Source organism: Sinocyclocheilus anshuiensis, unplaced genomic scaffold (genome assembly GCF_001515605.1).
Source record: "Sinocyclocheilus anshuiensis isolate Anshui unplaced genomic scaffold, SAMN03320099.WGS_v1.1 scaffold1425, whole genome shotgun sequence".
NCBI classification, from domain to species: Eukaryota; Metazoa; Chordata; class Actinopteri; order Cypriniformes; family Cyprinidae; genus Sinocyclocheilus; species Sinocyclocheilus anshuiensis.
The window spans coordinates 840,102-863,788 of NW_015551044.1; the positions used below are offsets into that span (position 1 = coordinate 840,102).

At 37.0% G+C, this 23,687-nt stretch overlaps 2 protein-coding genes across 2 annotated transcripts in view; one reads left to right on the top strand and one right to left on the bottom strand.

Moving 5' to 3' along the window:
• Positions 1-12,828, top strand: part of LOC107661623 (lipoxygenase homology domain-containing protein 1-like) — a 32,959-nt gene extending 20,131 nt beyond the window's left edge. The window contains exons 23-40 of the mRNA XM_016451286.1: positions 33-161; positions 1,297-1,461; positions 1,630-1,811; positions 3,043-3,159; positions 5,479-5,641; positions 5,762-5,913; positions 6,522-6,731; positions 6,850-6,970; positions 7,716-7,921; positions 8,015-8,200; positions 8,517-8,644; positions 9,230-9,347; positions 9,429-9,606; positions 9,716-9,901; positions 10,030-10,200; positions 11,077-11,215; positions 11,296-11,451; positions 11,740-12,828. Of these exons, the coding sequence (XP_016306772.1) occupies positions 33-161; positions 1,297-1,461; positions 1,630-1,811; positions 3,043-3,159; positions 5,479-5,641; positions 5,762-5,913; positions 6,522-6,731; positions 6,850-6,970; positions 7,716-7,921; positions 8,015-8,200; positions 8,517-8,644; positions 9,230-9,347; positions 9,429-9,606; positions 9,716-9,901; positions 10,030-10,200; positions 11,077-11,215; positions 11,296-11,451; positions 11,740-12,220 (3,188 nt within the window). The 3' untranslated portion in view covers positions 12,221-12,828. The remainder of the gene's footprint in view (positions 1-32; positions 162-1,296; positions 1,462-1,629; positions 1,812-3,042; positions 3,160-5,478; positions 5,642-5,761; positions 5,914-6,521; positions 6,732-6,849; positions 6,971-7,715; positions 7,922-8,014; positions 8,201-8,516; positions 8,645-9,229; positions 9,348-9,428; positions 9,607-9,715; positions 9,902-10,029; positions 10,201-11,076; positions 11,216-11,295; positions 11,452-11,739) is intronic.
• A 1,069-nt stretch (positions 12,829-13,897) lies between these two features.
• psmd5 (proteasome 26S subunit, non-ATPase 5) lies at positions 13,898-18,684 on the bottom strand. The gene is made up of 10 exons (XM_016451305.1): positions 18,507-18,684; positions 17,533-17,677; positions 17,332-17,445; positions 17,099-17,227; positions 16,891-17,000; positions 16,656-16,798; positions 16,281-16,472; positions 15,733-15,842; positions 15,512-15,652; positions 13,898-14,393 (listed from the first exon to the last, which is right to left on the bottom strand). The coding sequence occupies exons 1-10, from the start codon at positions 18,680-18,682 to the stop codon at positions 14,136-14,138; spliced, it is 1,518 nt and encodes a 505-aa protein (XP_016306791.1). The 5' UTR covers positions 18,683-18,684; the 3' UTR covers positions 13,898-14,135.
• Between the last annotated feature and the right edge of the window lie 5,003 nt (positions 18,685-23,687).

A 23,687-nucleotide genomic window follows, 5' to 3' on the forward strand; every position in this document is an offset into this window, starting at 1 on the left:
CTGCTACTGAAAAGTGTGTTTGTGTGTGTCAGGTATCATTAATCTAAAGGCGTTTAAGAACCATAGGAACAAGTATGAGTTGGGACTGATTGACGAGTTCACCATTGAGGCAGTGGACATCAGAAAACTCAAGAGAATCCGCATCGGCCACGACAACGCAGGTACACACATTCACATCAGAGATCACTCTATAATGTTTCAAATATTTATGCAAATATGCTGAATCTGCATTCTGTTGAACTGAACTCTGGTTGAGTTCAAATCTGTGCATTGATGATTGACGTGTGTGCGTGTGCTCGTCTGTGTGTTTACACTGTAACGAATCGCTGTTCTTTTTATAGCAAAAAACAAAAGTAATGTACATCCATTCCTATTAATGCTATTGTGTTGTTAAAAAGAGTGATGCTATTTACAGATAGTATAAAGACATGAGTTATAAACTGTATTTGTACTCTAAAACATAATCGTAATGATGTTTCTGATTCTGCTTATTTTTTATTATTTTCGTATTTTAAAAATACTTAATTATACAGTGAAAATCATCTATTATGCATGAAAAAAAACTAGTGTTCATTTGGGGTTGGTTAAAAACAAATGAATACTTTTATTTAGCAAGGATGGGTGAAATTTATCAAAAGTGACAGAAAAGACATTTATAATGTTACAAAAGATGTCTATTTCAAATAAATGTTATTATTTTTAATTTTTTCTATTCATCAAAAAATCCAGAAAATACATATTAGAATGATTTCTGAAGGATCATGTGACACTGAAGACTGGAGTAATGATCGTGAAAATTCAGCTTTGATCACAGCAATAAATGACATTTTACAGTATATTAAAATAGAAAACATTCATTTTAAATTGTAATAATATTTCACTATATTAATGGTTTTACTGTATTTTTGATCAATTTTTGATAAATGCAGTCTTTGATGACTTCTCTCAAAAACATGACAAAAAAGTGCAAAACATAAAAGTTGTTAAAAAAATATGCAAGTTTAAATTTAAGTAATGTGCATGCATAAAGAAAATGAAGGTTTATTTATATCCATATGAATCTGTGTCAGTATCTTTGTCATTTATGCCTTTATGTCTTTTTTGCATTAAATTGTCACTTAATTTGTGATCATTTAATTTCACTGGCTTTCTTCTGGCTTTCTGAATCCAGCATTGGTGTAAATCCTACAGACAATTACTTACAGTGTACATGTGTGTATGTGGTGTTGCACGTGTCTCTGTGTGTGTATGTTTTGTGTATGTGTGTGTTTGGGGGGGGGTTGTCCTGTTTTTCAGGTGCGTCTCCAGGCTGGTTTTTGGACTGGGTAGAGATTGATGCTCCGTCTCTGGGTCAGCTGCTGCTCTTTCCATGTGGCCGCTGGTTGGATAAAGGAAAAGACGATGGTGCCATTGTCAGAGACCTGTACCCTAATGAACTGCAGACAGTACTATACACACCCTGTATGATACATGTTTATGTAGCTAATTATAATGATTACAGACTAATACTAAACCTTATTTACTTCATGTTTTATAAATACAGATAGATGAAAATTTGTGCCATAACACTCATAGACAGACCAACACAGGCTGTTCGTGATTCATGTGATTTCCTCTTTTGTGCTGCAGTTGTTCCCTATGAGATTAAAATCTTCACCAGTGATATATTTGCTGCGGGAACGGACGCAGACGTCTTCATTGTTCTGTACGGGCAGAACGGAGTGTGTACGTCTCAGAAGTCTCTCTGCGTCAACAAGAGAGAGAGGAGGATGTACTTTGAACGAGGGGCGGAGGACATGTTCATTGTAGAGGTAAATGAGCAGATCGTTTCTGTGCTGCTCAACATAAATATAAAACTAGGGTTGAAAGATGATGCTATTTGTCCTGCTTTATGTGCTGCGTTTTGCTGGTGAAGTTTTGTTGCTGGACCAACAACAGACCAGTACAACTGGCATAAACCAGCCAGTGTTATTTTAGTATCACTGAGAAACCTTTATAGTTTTTACTGAAATTTGGAATCGGATTTTAATATTCTGTTTTCACTTTAGTTTTAGTTCAAGTTTTAGTAATTTTATTGTGTGTTTTTGTCATTGTTAATAGTAGTAGTAGTACTAGTAATGTTTATATAGTTTTATTCATTTTAGTACATCAAGTGAAACTAAACTAAAATGAGAAATGTTGCCTTGGTAACTAGTTAAAGTGCCCCTATTATGGATTTTTGAAAATTACCTTTCATGCAGTGTGTAACACAGCTCTAAGTGAATGAAAACATCCTGCAAAGTTTTAAATCTGAAAGTGCACCGTGTATTAAGCTATTGTCTCTCAAACGAAAGAGTCGACTCGTTTTTAAAACGAATCCTAAGCCGTTTCATGTTGAAGTCATCATGAAACATTAGCATATTGCCCGCCCACTTGTTGGTCTTTTCGCATTGGTCTGAATGAAAATGCAAATTCATTCTTTGCCACTAGGTGCCACTTTTGGAGCGGTAAAATAGCGGTTTCCACGGTAACGCTGTACACAAAGTAGTACTGCGCTCACAAACGCTGCTTTATCAGGCATTACAGGCGAGATGAAATGAAAATGAGACCAATCGGATCAATCACCGCAGATTAGCGTCACGCAAAGGAGGGGTTTGGAAAAATGAATCGTTGAGCGAATCGTTTGGGAGCCATTGAGCAAGTAAGGTAAAAATAAATGCATATTATAAGACAATGAAAGTGTTTTTTGACCTTGCATGCATGTCAACCTGTTGTTGGGGACTCCCAAAACCAAAATATGAACATTTCACTACCCATAATAGGGGCACTTTAAAATAAAGTTTTATTTAATTTAATGTTTATTTTATTTCAAGGAACATTTTTTTATGGTTTTAATTTTACTTTCAGTTTTATTTTATTTTTTACTAAAATAACCCTAAAACCAACCTGAACTAATAGAAATTCATCTGGGTCTTCGTTTCATCTTAACTTTTCTATTAATAATTTTAATGCAAGGCTTACACTGACAGCAGTGATGTTGATGTTGATTCTGGGCTTCTGCAGTTGGAAGACATTGGCGATATCATTGAGAAAATCCGTATCGGTCACGATAATCGAGGGGTGAATCCTGGCTGGCATTTAGACCGTGTGGAAATTCGCCGACTTCTCCGTAAAGGGAAGGTATTGAGCTTTATCTTACAGTACTTTACTGAACTTTATCTCTGTTAGAAAGAGATCAACTGCTTTTGTACAAATCTGCATGTATGTACAGTTAAACATGACAGACTTCTTGAAATGCAGTTGGGTTTGTCTAATCTCAGCCCACAGCATTTTTGGAAAACTCTCAATGGATCCAGAAATACATATCCTGCCAATTTCAGCCCCCTAAATGTCACTTAAAACGGCAAACTGTGGCTGATCTTTTCATACGTTGATCAGACTGCCTTTCCTGCGTAAGTGCTCGTTTTTGGCCAGACTAAGCTATGCTTTGGACAAGATATATTGGTCTTAATTCTGGCAACGTGAAACTTGGTTGAGTCTAGAATGTTCCCATCTGGCTGTGGAAAACCTTCTTTTCCTCTCCGCTGTCTGTCGTACACCCATTTCATTGACCCACATCTGCTCTCTGTTGCCGTTTGTTTAATTAGTTCTAGTGACTAATCTTCTCTGACCTGTCGCTCCACTCCAGCGCTATCTGTGTACAGTAGAGGAGTGAAACGCATCAGATCACACCAGCGTGACACTCTGGTATCAACATTCACGTCCACCGTTTACCAGCAGAAACTGTTTATTTACAGTACCCTTTTTTTAAACAAAGGAATACTTTAATTCAGCAAGGATGCATTAAATCGCTCAATAGTGACAGTAAAGACATTTATAATGGTACAGACGATTTCTATTTCAAATAGGTGCTATTTTGAAATTTCAATTCATTAATGAATCTTGAAAAAAATATATCATAGTTGCCACAAAAATATGAAGCAGCAAAACTGTTTTCAGCTTTGCTAATAATAAGAAATATTTTTTGAGCAGCAAATCAGCTTATTAGAATGATTTCTAAAGGATCATGTGACACTGAAGACTGGAGTAATGATGCTGAAAATTCAGCTTTGATCACACGAATAAATTAAATTTTAACATATATTACAATAGAAAGCAGCCATTTGAAATTGTAATGTTTCACAATTTTCTTTGTATCTTTGTAGCAAATAATTATAAATGCAGAAATGGTGAGCGTAAGAGATTCTTTCAAATAAATCTTACCGATCTCAAACTTTTGAATGGTATAGTGTATTACATACTTTCAGCCTTGCCCGTGTGACAGATTTTGATATTTGATGGATTATTTTATGAATTGGCTGATTATTAGATAATTATTTTACTGAAATTTAAAACTAGCCTCCTCTACCCCATTTTTCTGCCCAGACTGGTCAGTTTACCACTAAACAGGTAGTCCTGTAGGATAAAGTACTGCAACAGTGAATAAATTACACATTTAAAGGGATAGTTCACCCAAAAATGAAAATTCTGTCATTAATTACTCACCCTCATGTCGTTCCAAAACAGTAAGACCTTCCTTCATCTTCGGAACACAAATTAAGATATTTTTGATGGAATCCGAGAGCTCTCTGACACGATCAAGGTCCAGAGTAAGGTAGTAAGGACATCGTTAAAACAGTCCATGTGACATCAGTGGTTCAACCGTAATTTTACGAAACTACGAGAATACGTTTTGTGCACAAAGAAAACAAAAATACTTTAGACTTTATTCAACAATTCGTCTCCTCCGCATCACCCTATAGCGCCATTTTGGAGAGTATCACATACGTAAACAACGTATGCTGTTCTGTGTCAGCAGCACCGTATGTGGATACGTTGTTTATGCTTTGATCTGAACGTAAACACTGTGTACATACGTTGTTTACGTATGTGATACTCTCCAAAATGGCGCCAGGGTGACGCGGAGACGAGGAATTGTTGAATAAAGTCATTATTTTAGTTTTCTTTGTGCACAAAAAGTATTCTCGTAGCTTCGTAAAACGTACGGTTGAACCACTGATGTCACATGGTTTATTTTAACGATGTCCTTACTACATTTCTGAGCCTTGATCTTGTAAGGATCCTTGCTGTCTATGGAGGGTCAGAGAGCTCTCAGAATTCATCGGAATATCTTCATTTGTGTTCCGAAAGTGAACGACGGTCTTACGGATTTGGAACGACATGAGGGTGAGTAATTAATAACAGAATTTTCATTTTTGGGTGAACCATTCCTTTAACCTTTGAATGAGCACTTCATGGTATTATTAATAAAATTTCCTTTAAAGGGGTCATATGATGCTGCTAAAAAGAACATTATTTTGTGTATTTGGTGTAATGAAATGTTTATGCGGTTTAAGGTTCAAAAAACATTAAATTGAAATCGCATCATATGACCCCTTTAATAAAATGTAAAGGACTAATATTCAACATGTCAAGACTCAAAAATGCGTGTTCATGCAGGGCTCTGAGACTGCAATATTCCCGTTTGAGGGATGGTTGGCTCGCTCGGAGGAGGACGGTGAGACGATTCGAGAGCTGGTACCGTCTGACATCATCGTAGAGAAACTTTCACGAGACGGAACCCTCAAAGTCATCGAGACAGAGGTGGACGACGCACTGGAGAGTAAGTGTGTGGACAGTTTTCCATTTAGAATTACCTATATGTACTATATTTATGCATTCGACAGACTCCTAGTTTTATGCAAATGACTGCATTCAAACTATACATTTTTGTGTGTTGCAGTACACACATATACAGTGACAGTGACCACGGGGGATGTGTATGGAGCGGGAACCGATGCCAACGTGTTCATCACTCTTTATGGAGACATGGGCGACACTGGAGAACGCAAACTCAGCAAGTCTGAGAACAGCAACAAGTTTGAGAGAGGATCGGTGAGACACAAATACACGTCTTTATGAGGAGATCATCCTAATGCTTCTTAATTTTGGATTAATTTTGGGTGAAAATTGAACCTATATGAAGCTGTTGTGGCAATGTCCTCATAAGGCTTGTCAGGTTTTACTATCCTGTGTCTTCAGACATTTTGACACCATTAAAACAAAGACAATTTAAAACAACCATTCAGAGTTTGGGCTCTGTAAGATTTTAAAAATGTTTTTGAAAGAAGTCTCTTCTGCTCACAAAGGCTGCATTTATTTGATCAAAAATACAGTAAAGATTATGAAACATTATTACAATTTAAATGAACTTTTTTCTATTTTAATATATATTCAGTGTTCAAACTGAATTTTCAGCATCATTACTTCAGTGTCACATGAGCCTTCTGAAATCATTCTAGTGTTGATTTGCTGCTCAAGAAACATTTCTTGTTATCAGTGTTGAAAATAGTTGTTTTTTTTTAACACCATAAATGTCTTTACTGATCATCACTTTTTAATGCACCTTTGCGGAATAAAATTATTACTGACACCAAACATTTCAACAGTAGTGGACCTGCCCTCTGATTGGCTGCTGACAACAACTGCTTCTGATTGGTCAGGTGGACACATTCACCCTGGAGGCTGTGGATCTGGGCCAGGTGTTCAAGATCCGCGTTCGCCATGACAACAGCATGCTGAGTGCTGATTGGTACCTGGAACAGGTGGAAGTGGTGGACCAAGATACGGAGGAAGTGTTTCTGTTTTTGTGCGAGCGATGGCTTTCGAGAAAGAAGGAGGACAAACGGATCGACAGGGTGTTCTACGTTAAGGTCTGCCTGCATGTGTGCATGTGTGCACCTGTGCATGCATGCGTTAACAATGTTACAGCGTCACAGACTAGTCTAGAGCACATCCAGATGTATATACTGTGTGTATATGTGTGTGTAGGGGTATGAGGGAGAGCGAGAGACTGCCTTCTGTCCAATTAAAAAAGTGACAAATCTGGACAGCAACATGAACAAGAAAAACAAGAAACGGCATTCAGAAGAAGAAGACGAGGAAGGATCATGTATGTATAAGCATATAGAGTCCCACTCCACAACATACAGTGGGCTTCAAAGGTCTGAGACCATCAATTGTGCAATTTTGGATTTTTATATCATTTAATATAATATTTTCATTACAAATTATATGCTAACATACAATTTACAAGAAGGTCTACTTTTTTCTCACATCTATTTATCTTTGTGAATGTTAGTAAAAATATTATTGTTCATTGTTTGTTCATGTTAGTTTACAGTGCATTAAATAATGTTAACAGATACAGCTTTTGATTTAAAAATGTATTAGTAAATGTTTACATTAACTTTAATAAATGCTTAAGGAGTAATGTTCATTGTTGGTTCATGTTATGAAACCTTATTGTAAAGTGTTACCAATTATATTATCAGTGTTAAAATGTAAGTGAAATGTAATAAATTTTAGGTGCAATCTTTTTCCCCCAAATTTGTAAAAATGTAAATATTATTCATTTAACATGTCAACTTATAATATTGTTTAAATATTTTTTAAATTAAATTAAATTTAATTTAATTTAAAGCCCTGGCAACCACCCACCCTTATGATATTTCAAATTATAATATTGTTAAAATATTTAATTTAATTTAATTTAATTTAAAGCCCTGGCAACACCCTTGCATCGTGAAAGTTTTTTCATGAGTAAACACCACTATTCTCTAGTTGAATTTAATATGAGGGGAAAAATTAAATGTGTGTGTGTGTGTGTGTGTGTGTGTGTGTGTGTGTGTATATAGTGATTCCCTACCACTTCTCGGTGACGACGGGTTCGGATCGGGATGCTGGGACGAGTAGCCGAGTGTATGTCATCATCATAGGAAAGAAGAACATAAAGACAGATCGCCTCTGGCTCGACTTGGATGGGAAAAACGGATTCCTGCCTGGATCCTTGGATTACTTCATCTGTTACGGAACTGATGTTGGTGACATCAAGAAAGTGGAAGTGAGAGAAAGCACACACACAGATTCAGTAGTTTGCATTCGTAAGCTCAATGTACGGCAGACGTCAGATTGTTGGTTTGTGTTGTGTTTGTAGTTGGGTCATGATGGGGCGACTCCAGAGAGCTGCTGGTTAGTAGAGGAGTTGACTGTTGACGTGCCGACTAAAGCAGTGCGCTACGTGTTTCCCTGTAAATGCTGGTTGGCCAAAGACAGAGGAGATGGACTCACCGCCCGTTTCTTAGATGTACAGGATGCAGAAACTGTCAACATCCCACAGAAGGTACACCATTCCATTTCATTCAGCCTTAAAAATATAAATAGCTCATGTAAGGTGTTTACTTCCCATGTTTATTCTTTATTTTATTAAAAATTATTATATTTTATTACAGTATATACTGTACTATTCAAAAGTGAAGGGTTGGTATGATTTTTTAAAATGTGTTTGAAATAAACCTCTTCTGCTCACCAAGGCTGCATTTATTTGATCATTACTCCAGTCTTCAGTGTCACATGATCCTTCAGAAATCATTCCAATATCCTGATTTGCTGCTGTATACTACAGTAAGTGTACTTCACGAAAGATATTTTTCTTCTAGGTGATCTATGAGGTAACGGTGATAACAGGAGATGTCCAGCATGCAGGTACAGACACACAGATCTACATGACTGTATTTGGAGTCTACGGCACGTCAGAAGAAATGCTGCTGCCAAAATTAGAGGACAGGTGCATATGCACACACACACACACACACACACACACACACACACAGACAGAAACACAAGGATAATGTACAGTCAGCTGGTGATTATTGCAAGATAAATGTAATGTTTTCATGCTGATTATTTTGCAAAAATATTGATTTGAGTTGAAAAATACAAGAATAAAATTAGAATGTAACTATTAGCAAATAGGTTACCTGCAGTGTTCTTTTATTAACAATCATATACTACTATAGATTTTGTTAATATTTTGGATTAGACTTTATTTATATTTTCTGTTTTCACTTTAATTTTAGTTAGGTTTAGTAATTTTGTTGTTTGTTTTTATTCATTTTTAAAATGTCTAGTTTTATTTTGTATTAATTTAGTTAAGTACAAGTGTTACATCTAAACTTACAGTAAATAGCTGCAATAAAAGAAGTATTTTTTAGTGTATTATATTATTTCAGTTAATATTTTATTTCAAGTAACTACATTTTTTATGGTTTTAGTTAACTATAACAACCCTGGTTACCTGGGACCACAGTCTCTTAAAAATTATGATTATGCATATTTTCTCATGTCTCATTTTTGTGTTTAATGTGTGAAGATTTGAACGAGGGCAGAAGGACACATTCAATCTGGAGATTGAGGATATCGCTCCTTTGAGAAAGATGAGAGTGCGTATAGATGGTTCTGGAAGCAGACCCGACTGGTTCCTGGATAAGGTTTGTAAGAGAAAGTGACATACATATACTGTAATTTCGCAAGCCTTTAAAAATATTAATGCGTGTATGTATGTACTGTAGATTGAACTGCATAACCTGCAGACGGACGAAGTGGCGTTATTTATGTACGAGGAATGGCTGTCTCGCTCATACGGGCCCAAGCGAACGCTCCTATGCGAGATGCCTGCAGTAATAAATGATGAGGAAATGGTGGAGCTCACCATCTACACCATTTCTGTGAAGACCAGCGATGTAACTGGTGCGCACTTCTTTGTAGTGTCTACAACTACTTAAAAACAATTCTTCGATTGGTTGTGTTTATGGTCACAGATACAGCAGTTTGTAACCTATGATTGGTTGCTTTTTAGCGGCTGGAACCGATGCTAATGTGTGGATGATTATTTTCGGAGAGAACGGTGACACTGGAACGCTGACTCTGAAAGAAAGCAACAACACCAACAAGTTTGAGCGCAAACAGACGGATACGTTCCGTTTCCCTGACATCCTCAGCTTGGGCGAGCTCTCGAAAGTACGCATTTGGCACGACAACTCAGGTGAGCCAATCAAAGCGCTCAGAACAACACTCGCGATGAGCAGATTAGGAAGTTAAACTCAAGGTAGGCCTGTCATCAGACCTGTATATGTTTATATGCTCAAAGCAAGTGTGTGTTTGTGTTGACAGGTCTGGCTGCCGGTTGGCACCTGGAGTATGTAGACGTGCATGATGACATCTTGGGGAAGAAGTTTCGTTTCCAGTGTGACCGCTGGCTCGCCAAGAAAGAGGATGATGGACAGATAATGAGAGAGCTGGCGTGTGCCAACAACGATGCAGTGGATTTTGATGAAAAAACCAGTGAGACACACAAGAGTTCACACACACACACACACACACACACACACACATACAAGTGGAGTGAAGTAAAAACAGTTAAATTTGACAGAATTCAGTTGGAGTTCATAACTTGCCCATTTGCAACCCATTTTACTTCCATAATGGGACGTATTTCCAAGTGAAACAGAATATTAAGTGGGAACTGAATGGATGGAAAAGTGTCTCTGTATAACGGGGGATTGAAGGGAATGACATGATTTCTTTGGAATAACATGCACGGATGAATCATTCGCTAAAAGATCATTAATGTGTATTGAAAGCTACATTTAAAGTACTTAATTGTTGAATGAATGAATTGCAAATATTTATCTTTTTTGTTTTATTTTATCTGGAAATATTTGTAAACAGTTTCTTAGTCTTATATTTTTATATTTTTATCAATTTGATCATTTATTTGATAATTTATATATATAGATATATATACATACATTAAATAAATTATCAAATTGATAAATATATAAATATAAGACTAAGAATCTGTTTTCAACTTTGATAATAAGAACCATTATTAATTAGAATTATTACTTAATTATTCAATTAATGACACTGGAGTAATGGCTGCTGAAAATTCAGCTTTGCCATCACAGGAATAAATTACATTTTAAAATATATTACAGTAGAAAACAGTTATTTTAAATTGTAATAATATTTTACAATATTACTGTTTTTATTGTGTTTTAAAACAATTAAAAGCAGTCTTGGTGTGCAGAAAAGTCTTGCAAAACAATAAAACAATCGTAATTATTTGCATATGTAAATTTGAAATTCTAATATATATATATATATATATATATTAGATTTTAGATAATATAACTGCACGTGTTTTGCCTCATACAGAATATGAAATCTTGGTCACGACAGCAGATATGGATGATGCTGAAACCAAAGAGAACGCCTGGACCGTTCTAGAAGGGAAGAAAGGACGTTCCAAAGAGTTTGTGATGGAGAACTCAACTAAAAAGAAGCGTTTTTTGCGGTAGGTGTACATTTGTTTCTCAGCTGGTATTCATTTCTAATTGGTTAGCATGTGTTATGCTGCTCCATGTGTGATTTCAGAGGCGCTAAAGACCGCTTTGAGTTCTCCTCCAAGGAGCTGGGAGACATCGCTAGTATCTGTCTGGGACACATCCCTAAAGATGGCAAGAAAGTCAAAGTGGAAGCCTCCTGGTTTGTGGAGGAGGTTGTTGTCACGGAGAAGGAGCTGGGCAATAAGTGAGTGATCTTTGAAGAGACTCAAAAATGTAATCATTTACTCACCCTCAAGCTTTTCTAAACCTGTATGAGCTTTTTTTTCCCTGCTGTACACAAAAAAAGATATTTTGAAGAATGCTGGTAACTAAACAGTTACTGGTAGCCATTGACTTCCAAAGTATGGAAAAAAATACAATGGAAGTCAATGGCGACCAGCCATTAAATTATGGTTTAAACCTCAGGATCTGGACTACTGAGGCTAGTATATGCATGCTCTGTATTATCCATAATCTGTCCTATTTCACTCAGGTATATCTTCCGTTGTGACGCCGCCATCCCTCTTTCCTCAAAACGGGATGAGTTCCAAACTTTCGAGTGCAGCAAGTTCATCGAGAGCTTCACCAGCAAGTCCCAAAGCCTCGTACCTGTAAAATACGAGCTCATCGTTATCACGGGAGACGAGAAGGGCGCAGGCACCGACGCCAACGTCTTCATCACCATCTTCGGCTCCAACGGCGACTCCGGCCAGAGGCAGCTTACCAAGAAGTTCCAGAACCTGTTTGAGCGCGGCCAGACGAACCGGTTTATTCTGGAACTGCTGGGCCTGGGCGATCTGCTCCGCATTCACGTGGAACACGATAACTCCGGACTCAGTCCCGGATGGCTTCTGAGCAGGATCGAGATTACAAACACGGCCAACGCTGTGACCACGATCTTCATTTGTGGGAAATGGCTGGACAAAAACAAAGCGGACGGGAGGATAAAGCGCGTGATCTATCCAAAGTATTGACATTTAATCAACCAGTCAATGGTCCAGTCAGTATTACTAATGAATATTCATTACACGACATGGTCATATCAACGATCCTTTGATTGTTTACACACTAATGTCGTACCAAACCTTTATGACTTTGTGAAACACAAAAGAAGATCTCAGTGTTTTTTGTCTATAATGTTGACAGTCAATGGGATCTGATGTTGTTTGGACCCAAACAGTATCTTCTTTTGTGTTCAACAATAGAAAGAAAGCCATACAGGTTTGGATGTCCATTTTTGGGTGAATTATCCCTTTATAGATGAGGTAACCTCTTTGATGTTTTCCAGCCACAGCTATAAGTAAACCATGACTAAGCTGATGGTTGTAAGCTATACCTGCGTTTCATTCAGATCAGAAAGTCTTATTCCTACTTGAAGAACTGCGAAAGAATACCAACTTGAAGTCTGAATTATTGTATTTTTGCCATTCGTTTGGTCCCTAATGGATTAGAAATTACGCACTTCACCGTTAAATTGTAATGAAATTTCATTAAGAGATCCCTTAATGTTGTTGCTAAGAAAACTCGTATAATTATAAATGGAAAAAAGTTTAGTCACATACATTTGAGAAATTTCACAGGGAAAAAATTCAGATGCATGAAGCATTAACTGGAACACATGAACATGATTGATTGGATTCCTATTGAAATTACTGCATTTTGATCGCAGAAATTGGCCGAACAAAATTAAATGCGACTGCACCTATGTGAGTTTCTTTTTTCCGCTGAACACAGGAGATGTTTTGAAGAATGTTGGTAAGTAGCAATTGACTTTATAATATTTTTTGTCCATAATATGGAAGCCAATGGCTACCATCAACTGTTTGGTTACCAGCATTCCTCAAAATATCTTCTTTTGTGTTCAACAGAAGAAAGAAACTCATACAGGTTTGGAAGGACAATGAGAGAATTTTCATTTTTGCGTGAACTATCCCTTTAAGTTAAAGGTGCAGTTGCATTTACTGTCGTTTGACGAATTTATTGACAATAGACTGGACCTTTTTTGTATGCGGAATTTGGCCAATGTGATGCAGGGGTTTGTTGCAACTCACTGTTTATCCTGAAGCTGTTGAGAGCATGTCTGGTAATACTGATATTTGGGTTGATTTTTTTTCCCACTGAAGTGAATGGCAGCTGATTTTTTCATGTCATCTCAAGAACAATTTGAGCATGTGAATGTAAGAGTGGTTGAAGGAGTAACTGGCCAATCAAATCCACTCGCATTCGGACCACATGCATCACTCGGATTGTAATCACAGGATTTTGGTTTCATGAACATCCAGCCTGCTTGAGCTTCACCTCAGCTCTTCTCAAATCATTCAGAAAACTTTGGAAACCGTTGAAATAGAACAGTCCAGTCTTTCTCCCATCTTCCAGAGTGCCACCTCGCCAGCATGCCTCTAAAGAGTTTGTATGATTTGATGGATGTGTGAAAGAAGTTTTATTTGTATTTGTAAACATTATTATTTTGTACATATTGTTACCTCTGTGAGGAGTGCATGTGTGTGTAACAAGGTTTGTGGAGTAAAACTCAACCCTGAATCCACTGCTTCACTTTTGATCGTCTTTTAATATATTTACGTATTTAAGAATAATAGTATATAAAAACCTTACTGACTCCAAATGTTTGAATGGTAGTGTATATATAAAAAAATCGTATCAGGAATAAACCACTCAAATGTACTTTTTAATGGCACAAGAAGATACAAACAGAACCAAATTCATCATAGTGCATTGACACCTGGAAGTTGAAGTGCTCTGTGTGTGTTTAAGTGCTGTAAACTGTCTAAAGAGCTTTTGGTCACATTTGATCTGCATTCAACAGAAAAACAAACCTTTGACAGTAGGAACAATGGAACTCTTACTGATGTATGTGTATAAATGTGTATGTTAGTCGGCTCCCTCTGTGGTGACTGAAGACACAGCGTTGATGTAATAGGGTCCCTCTTTCAGGTAGGTCTTCAGCTTTAAGTAATTGTGTGCTCCAAAGATCTCCTGAGCGCTGGAGGAGCTCAGCAGCGCCCCCACCAGCTCAAACTTACAATCCTTGGCTTCTTTTCCCATCCCCACTGAGCGATCCATCACCCACTCCATGAATCCAGGAGTGTCCATCATCAGCTGCTGAGCCCACGGCTGACAGCCAATGGCCTGGACAGAAAACAGAGGACTAAACAGCTGAAACATGCATTTAAAGAGATCAACACACACACAAAGCATCGTTCGACTTCAGCTGGATTTAACAAACCGGAGCGATTTACTGCTTACAGTCAAGGGAGGAATTGAAAATTATGGAAGCTTATTTACTCCATGGAATAAACCAAAAAGTTAATTGTGACTTCTTTAAAATCTCAATTCTGACTTTTTTCCCTCGCAATTTTTCCTTCAGAATTTCTTTTAGAAAAGTGAGAAAAGTCTGAATTGTGAGATAAAAGCTCAGAAATGTGAGGGAAAAAAAGAATTGTGAGGAAAAAAGTAAGTTAAACTCAGAATTGGGAGATTAAAAACTCAGAATTATGAGAAAAGTCAGATTTGAGTCAAAAGTACTGTAAAATGTAAACTTAAAATTGCAAATAAAAAGTTTGAATTGTGAAAAAAAATTTGTGAAAAAAAAGCAAGAATAAGATGAGATGGAAACTCAGAATTGTGACAAAAATCTGAATTGTAAGATATGTGAGAAAAAAGGCTGAATTGAGAGGAAAAAAGTCAGAATTGTGATATATAAACTCAGAATTGAAAGAAAAAAAAAATAAAAATCTTGGAATTGTGAAAAAAAAGTCCAAATTGTGAAATGTAAACGTGAGAAAAAAGTTTGAACTGTGAGAAAAGGTTAAATATAAATAAAAATATAAATTCAGAATTGTGAAAAATAAAAACTTGAATTGTGACATAAAAACTGAGAAATGTCAGAAAAAGTTAGAATTTTGAGATAAAGTTGCAATCAGTTTTTTTTATTCCATGGCAGAAATAAGCTTCCATAGAAAACAGAGCCGTCAAGTTGGATGTTTTTCATTTAATACGTTATGTATTACTTAATACAGCACCTGTATGAACAAGAATAAAGTTCACATACGCCTTAACTGTTTAAATACCAATAATGTTGGGTCTACATTTCTATTTTTTTCTACATTTTTATAGTTTTATTTTGTATGTACAATGTACATACAATATATGTTGGTGACATTTCAAGACAAAATTTGTACAGGTTTGTACAGCACTGCATGAAGTCGAACACACACACACACACACACACACACACTCCTTCTTACAGTGAAGATTCGTAGCGCTCTGCAGTGGAGCTCTGGGAAGGGCTGTGTGCTTATGTTTCGGATCATCAGGATGGGCTGAGAGCTCAGACAGTTGAACCACGACTCGGTCAACAGTAACAGGTCATCCGTCTGCTGCTCCGCCTACACAAACCACAGACATCTCACAGCAAAAACCTCCATCTGAACACAAATCCTGTGAGAAAACACAGCGACACACTCACAGGCAACGTGAGCAGCTGAGCCAGAGCCTCCAAACATCTGACCCGGAGTTCAGTGGCTCCATCAGCGGCCACTTTACTCATTCTCTTCAGCGCAGATGTCAACTTCTCTCCTGTAACAGACGGCTGAGTGAGAAACAGTTCAAAAACCAAGTCAAGCAGCCCTGTAACTAGTAGGGCTAAGTATACTGATTCATTCGGGTTATTCTATTAAGCTATTCATTTGATTCAAATCAGATTCTGACATGGTTTGATTCAATTTTATACAACTGTTAAATTCTATAAAAATGATTGTAAAATTATAAATTGAAAACTTTAGTAATAAACACCCATGAAAGAGTATAGAGAGTTTGCGTCAATAAAGAGTCTTTCTGAATGATTCATAAGAGTCATTTGTCTGCGAATCAAACTACACTTGCCGTGCTGTACTGTACATTATTGCATGCCATAACTTCACTGAACTAACAGGTTTTATTAAAAGCAGATCTGAAACATAAACAGCCCTCATTTTGAATGGTGTATTATGCAGATGCGTTCACAAACACAGCTACCTGTTTTCTGCAGAACTTGTTTTCCCTCCACTGTGCTGCCGAGCACTCCGAGAGTATCCAGGGCAACAGGAGTCAATGTGGGGTCAAGGTTCATCACCATGGAGAAGACCACCTCAAGGAACACTGGGTACTTCTCACAAACCTGCTGAGGACTCTCCATGATCGCCAGACTGCCAAAGAACTTCACCAGTCCTATCAAAATAATAGTAATAATAAAAACAGAGAAAAAAGAATACTTACAGCAATGTAACAATTTGACATTTCCAATGATATAAGGATTTAAAAAGGATAAGGATTTAAAAATAAGTAAGATAGACGGACGGACGGACAGACAGATAGATAGATGGATTCATACACTCACATTCATACACTCACCTGGCAGGTAAAGGCTTGAGAAGGGGTCGGATTCTGCAGCGATGATCATGTTGGAGATTTTATCCATGATGCCTTGCTGTGCCAGATACTGACGGCCATGTTGACTCTGAGCCAGACTGGTCACCATCTCTATAGCAGTTGCTCTGGGAAGAGCAGAAAATAAGTTAATTTCTGTAGGCATAAAAGTGTTTTATATTGCATTATCATATTATGATTGTGTGTGTGAGATCCTTACCTGACCAACACATCGTCTCCGGTCAGTTCCTCCAGCATCTGTGAGATTAAACCGCTGTTGGCGCAGTAACCCAGAGACACTGGAGACACTGTGGACAACTCCACTATCAACTGCACACACACACACACACACACACACACACACACAACACGATTAGGCTTAAATCCATCATAAAGATCCCTCCTTCCATCCATAGATGATCACAAACCTCATAAACTCTGTATCTGATGATGTCACTGGTGAGCATCACATCCTTCAGCTTGTTTAGCAAATCAGAGCGGAACAGAGCATCTAGCCCTGCCTTCGTGTTGCTGAGTTTACTGAGGGCAGCTATCGCCTGACCAAAAACACAACAAAGCCAAATTAAAGGAAAAACGCAATCTTTAATGCATTTCATGCAAGAAAACCAGCGGTGTTGCAGTGCAGCGTAGGTCTCAGTACCTCTTTGGCCACATCGATACGCTCGACGCTGATGCACTGAATCACATCACGCAGGATCTCTGCACTGTTCAGCATCTGGGTCACTCCATCAGCGTGACCAGCCACACGGCCGATCTGAAACACAAAACCCCTTGTGGATCCAAGGCTGCGGAAGATGTGGACAGAGACTGCTGCGCTCTATAGTGCACCTTCAGCACTGACCTGTGTGAGCGTGAGCATTTTGACCGAGTCGTTCGGATGATTCAGTCCGCTCTGGAGCGCCGTCTTGTAGTTCTGAGCCAGCTGAATGGGCTCTAGAGCCTGCAGGACACGACTCAGGATTTCCACACACACCTCGATCTGCTCTCTGCACCAAAACACTCCATTTAGTTTTGCATGACATGTTTCACCCTTTCTCTATTCTCAGCTTAATTTTTGAAAGAATATTCCTGAACCTAATAAATGCACACACACACACACACACACACACACACACACACACACACACACACACACACAGGTTTATTTTTATGGTTTATGGGGACTCTCAATGAAATCTATGATGCATTTGTACAACCGCAGTCCTATTGCACATCAATATCTTATTTTAAAAGAGCAAGAAAATCCTGTTTTTCATGTTATGAGCATTTCTGTACAGTATCACCTAAAATTATTCTCAACCGCAAAGAATGTATTACCTGCTAATATATCACACTGTTAAGTTGGTGTTTTATGCAAAACAAAGACGTTGAAATTATGTATACATTTTTTTATTATAGGTTCAGTAAGTTTTATTTACACAAAAATATGTTTCTTAGAGCTCCTTTAACTTTTGTGACAATTAACATTTTTATTTCAATCCTTAAAGCAGCTTAAAAACATGGAATGCCTTTAAACTCTCTAAATTAATAATTTTACAAAAATAAATAACTACATATAAGCTAAATGTATCCTGCTTAGATTGAATGTTTGTGCTTAATGATAATACCTGTTTGTTATTCGAGTAGGTTTAACAAAAGTTAAAAAATTATTCTTAACTTCATACGAAAATTCAAATAGCTCTTAAATGCATAAAATGGCATATTATTGGAAGCCTGAGGAATAAGTAACGTTAAATCAAACTACTCATGTTTACTAGCGTCAGTGTGCAGTCTGTAGTATTTATTGTCTCTTGACTCAGCAGAATCAACACTCACTTGTCATTTGTGTTTAAAAGGCCGAATATGATCTCCAGTCGGGCTCCAGACACCGCCTGCCTCAAACCGCTCACGGGCGTCGCTAAAACGGCCGTCCGGAGGCTCTTGAGCTCCTCGATCGGATCCTCTGATTCACAGATTTCATTCAGCAGACTCTCTATGGGCGCCGCCATCATGCTCAAATGTTTGCGTCACGTGACCGAGGGGCGGGAAACGTGTTATTGTGCTCATTTGCATACCTGTTTGCAGAACTGTCAAACTGTGATGAAAAATGAGAAATAAAAATGACCATGATAACCATAATGTTAGCCAAAATACAAAGTTATTGTTAATACTGTTAAACTGTGGTAACTTGTATTTTGCCACCATTGTTATCAAGAAAATAAAGTAAAATACAAATGTAATCAACAGCAACAACAACAACAACAATAGTTAATAGTTAACAACAGTGTTAATTCTTAATTGAATGATCACTGAAATATAAATATTTATTTATTTATTTCACATTTTATAGTAGTACTTACTTAGTACTTACAGTTACTCTGGTAACTGGTATTTTGGCGGAAACAAAAGATACCGTGACTATATATGTATCTATATGTAGCTATATATACTGTATCTATGACCGTGACAGCCGTGTAAGGGAAGTCCAAAAATGGACGACATGTAAACACGTAATTTGACGTGTAAATCAACTTGGACCTAATTTGATTAAAATGCATCTTTCGTGTTATTTATGATTTAATTATTAAGTTTTGACACGTACATCGCATATTTGAGGAGTCACGCGCCATTTTGCTGCAGGTGAGCGTTCAGGTAACGTATAAACGCTCTGTATTTTATTATTGTACAATTTGTGTTCGTACATCTACCCAATTTTAATTAGTTTGCTTGATTTGCGTCTGTGAAGTGATTGTGGTGTATATGAGACTTGTTTATCTGCAGCACTAATTATTAGGGGTTTGATTGTGAGGAGATTCTGTACTTCCGTCAACCGGCCACTAGATGACGCCATTGGGGCTTGTTGTCTCTCCTTTGTTTTCATTAATTGATCATTATTTACCACTGTTAACATTTGTGTAAAGGACGTTTCCCTTACTGTGATGGAATCATGTCGTCATTCTATGGTACTTTAATATATACCATCGTAATGATTGATTTCCATATTTATATACCATATCATGGCCAGAAAACTCTGGCATTGCCATAAACCATGTGGGGAAAAAAGCTTCATAGTTGTATAATGTGGTACCATCACAGTAATACCACAGTACTTTTGTGTTAGTGAAGGCTCTAGTAAAGGTTTATCTAGTGGAACATCATCAAACCTGGAGTGTTTGTGAATATGAGTGTGTATGTTTCTCCTTAGCAGTGAGTACTTGTGTGGTGTTTGTGTCTGTACATCTTTTCACATCAGTGTTTGTGGACTCTGTGAGTGTGTGTGGTGTGTGCTGACCTATTGCCGGGTGTTGAGCAGTAATCCCTGTATAGACGGTGGGAATGTAGGCAAAGTGCCAGTGGATAACGCCAGGATCATTCCGGATTATTCCACACTGGCAGCTCCATTTAATGCCAGCCGCACAAGTGCCCATCCGTAGAGATTCTGTAGCAGGAGAAAATGTCTTAGGATGCCCATGTTTCATCCTCATGCCTTCTTATGCCACATCTATCTATCTATCTATCTATCTATCTATCTATCTATCTATCTATCTATCTATCTATCTATCTCTGTCTGTCTGTGTGTCTGTCTGTCTGTCTGTCTGTGTCTGTTTGTCTGTCTGTCTGTCTGTGTGTCTGTCTGTCTGTCTGTCTGTGTGTATTTGTACATACATTATAATGCATAACAAACGAAAAACAGTCTCTTATGCTCTCCAAGGCTACATTTACTTGATCAAAAGTCATAATATGAAATATTATTACTATTTAAAATAGCCGCTTTCTATTGTAATATATTGTAAAATGTAATTTAATCCTGTGATGCAAAGCAGAATTTTCAGCATCATTACTCCAGTCTTCAGTGTCACATGATCTTCAGAAATCATTCTGATATGCTGATTTGCTGCTCAAGAAACATTTCTGATTATTATCAGTGTTGAAAACGGTTGTACTGCTTATTATTTTTGTGGATTCTTTGATGAACAGAAAGTTCAAAAGAGCAGCATTTATCTGAAACATCTTTTGTAACATTATAAACATTTGTACTGTCACTTTTGATCAATTTAATGCATCCTTGATGAATAGAAGTGTTAATTTATACTTTTAATTAGTAGTAGTATATATAAGCATATTTGTGATTTCTTGACTGTGGCTTTAATTATGGGTGGGATACTCCTGTTTGCACACACACGGATCAAACTATCTCAACCGTGTTTGTGGAAGAGACTGAAATTAATGGCTTTACTGATGAACATCATCTCAGCCTTTACAAAGAGTCTGTATGTCCACGATCAAAGCGGATTTGCTTGAGATTCAGTCTTTTTCTGTCCTCATATATTCTTGTAGAATATCTTCATTTTTCTTTAAATGCTATTGTGTTACATTTTAAGCTAGTTTCACTGTGTGTGTATGATTGGAATAAGGAATGTAAACTAAATTTCACTATCAGAGACAAAGTCACAGCATTTTTTTAGGAACAGAGAGGAGAAAGTACACATACACACCCATATAAACACACACACACACACACACACACACACACACACAGATACACACCAGTTTAACCTCAATCCAAGAGCAAAAATAAAACGGCAAAGACCCACCTTCTTTTCTGAAAGACATTACAGTCCCAATGCCTTCACACACATGCACTCACACATTATGGTAATAGAACTAAAATAGTTGGAGTTGTTCAAGTCTCATTTCGTTTGGATTACAGCTGTAGCGTAATTTTTAGTGTGCACTCATACTGTCATTACCGTAATTTTACCGATTACGGTAATCGCCGATTCGTTTTAACAGTCTCCAGATCTGTTTCATTAAACGCACACATAGTTTTCTACAGTTCAAAATAATAAACAAACCAAATGGTTATAGTATCATTTTATGACAATAACTATTGCTCAGCGGTTTCTCTTTTATAGCGCAGGAGACTTGATGGCATTGTCGGTTATATTTTGTTAACATTATTCAGCAAGGATGCATTAAATCGAGCAAAGGTGACGGTAAAGACATAATGTTATTTCAAATAAATGCTGTTCTTTAGAACTTTCGTTTCATCAGATAATTCCTCAGTTTCCACAAAAATATGAAGCAGCACAACTGTTTTCAACATTGATAATAAACAGAAATGTTTCTTGAGCAGCAAATCGGCATATTAGAATGATTTCTGAAAGATCATGTGACACTGAAGACTGAAATAATAATTCATTTTTACATCATTAATTACATTTTAAAATATATTCAAATAGAAAAGTCATTTTAAATTGCAATAATATTTCACAATGTTACCGTTTTTACTGTATTTTCGATCAAATAAATGCAGCCTTAGTGAGCACAAGAGACTTCTTTCAAAATCATTGAAAAATCTTACCGACCTTAAACTTTTGAATGGTAGTGTAAACAGATACAAAAGTTGACATACATTACTGAGCTATAAAATTGTGGATTTGTTGAGAAATGTTTGAGTTTATATTGAGATCTGTGTCTTTGGTATCTTGGCAAACCTGAGTTTAAGAGACAGTTATAGTTGAGACCGGTTCTGAAAGAATCTGAGATATTTCTGAAAAGCAGCAGACTTTAAGCCCCATTTTTGATCCTTTTTGTCTCATTCTTGTCAAGGAGAAACAATGAATGAGATTTCATATTTGGCGTTTCTTTCGCATGCATGTCCTGACGTGTTAAAGCATCTTTAGAGCCCACCGGCTTCCCCTCTTCCCTTTCCTCTCTGTGGACTCATAATCAGTCGTTGTGAAACTCTAAGTGTGTGTGTGTGTGTGTGTGTGTGTGTGTGTGTCGGTCTCTTTTGGGTGGACTCGTTTCTTGCTCTGGGTCGGGCGGTTATTTTGGGCTCACAGACTGAGGCACACTGTGTCACTGCTGCGAATCTGTATTTACGCTTCTCTGATTGGCCTGTTTTATTTGTGTTTCTCTCACTGGTCAGGTTTATTTGTCGATGTTTGACCGGCTGTGTTTTTGTGTTGTGTTTTGGCATGTTGTGTTAGCTTGATTTGTGTTTCCTGCTATATGGCGAAGAGAAAAAGAGTGCTTTTTTGGTTTAAAAGGCAGTTACTCTTCAATCCTAAATTAGTTTCATGAATGTTCGTTTGTGAAGTCAGATTGATCAAGCACTCGCTGTGTATGTTTCAGAGTGAGCAGATCAAACAAAAGACACGAAATGAGGAAAATGAGGAGATGGGAAGACTTAAATGAGCTGAAATTAAATCTTCAATATATTTAAGTGATTGTTCATGCAAAATGTAAATTCTGTTATCAGTTATTTACCTTCATGTTGTTATTTCTTGCATGAAAAACAAATGAGTTAGCAAGGAGAATGTCAAGGCTGTCAATCATCCTCTAAACATGTCTAAATATGCATATAAATGATATATGCATCTATGATTAAATGGTAACACTCCTCTCTTTTCTCACCTCAAAAACATTCCTAAAAACAGGAGTATTGCAAAAATACACAAAACACACCTCTTACTGTGCATTTCCAACCCAAACTGCTAAAATGCTACATGAGGTATGTTTTTAGGAAAGTTTTTAAGCATACAAAAATAGAGAGAAGCATGTTACTATTTCATTTCAAGTTTCAGACAAATACATGCCTTAATTAGATAAAGTAGATCAATACAAGTTACTATATATTTTGACTACAAAAAGAAAAAGTAATTGATGCTCAAGTGCTTTTTTTGAACAGTGAACACTATTGAGTGACTCAAATGAATCTGTGATACTGTTTTTTAAAATAAACCAATTTACTAAAATGAATCAGATTTCATTTTCAGATAAGTAGACCAATATAGGTGAAGTAGATCAATACAAGCTACGATATACTGTATTTTCACTACAAAAAAAAGAACTGTTAATGATGCTTTTAAAGAGTTTTTATGAACACTGCTGAGTGACTCAATGAATCTGTGAATCTATTCTTTGAACCTGTTTTTTTAAATGAGCTGCAACCGACTCACTAAAATGAATCATATTCTATTTGAGAAAATAAATTTTGATGAATGGATG

Bases quoted from the DNA above. Each gene is read 5' to 3' on its own strand.
- psmd5 (XM_016451305.1), bottom strand. From the start codon at position 18,682: ATGATGGCGGCGCCCATAGAGAGTCTGCTGAATGAAATCTGTGAATCA. The intron at 16,799-16,890 runs GTAAGGATCTCA...TGCTCTTCCCAG, and splicing joins GGAGACGATGTGTTGGTCAG to AGCAACTGCTATAGAGATGG. The intron at 16,473-16,655 runs GTGAGTGTATGA...TTATTTTGATAG, and splicing joins CTCAAGCCTTTACCTGCCAG to GACTGGTGAAGTTCTTTGGC.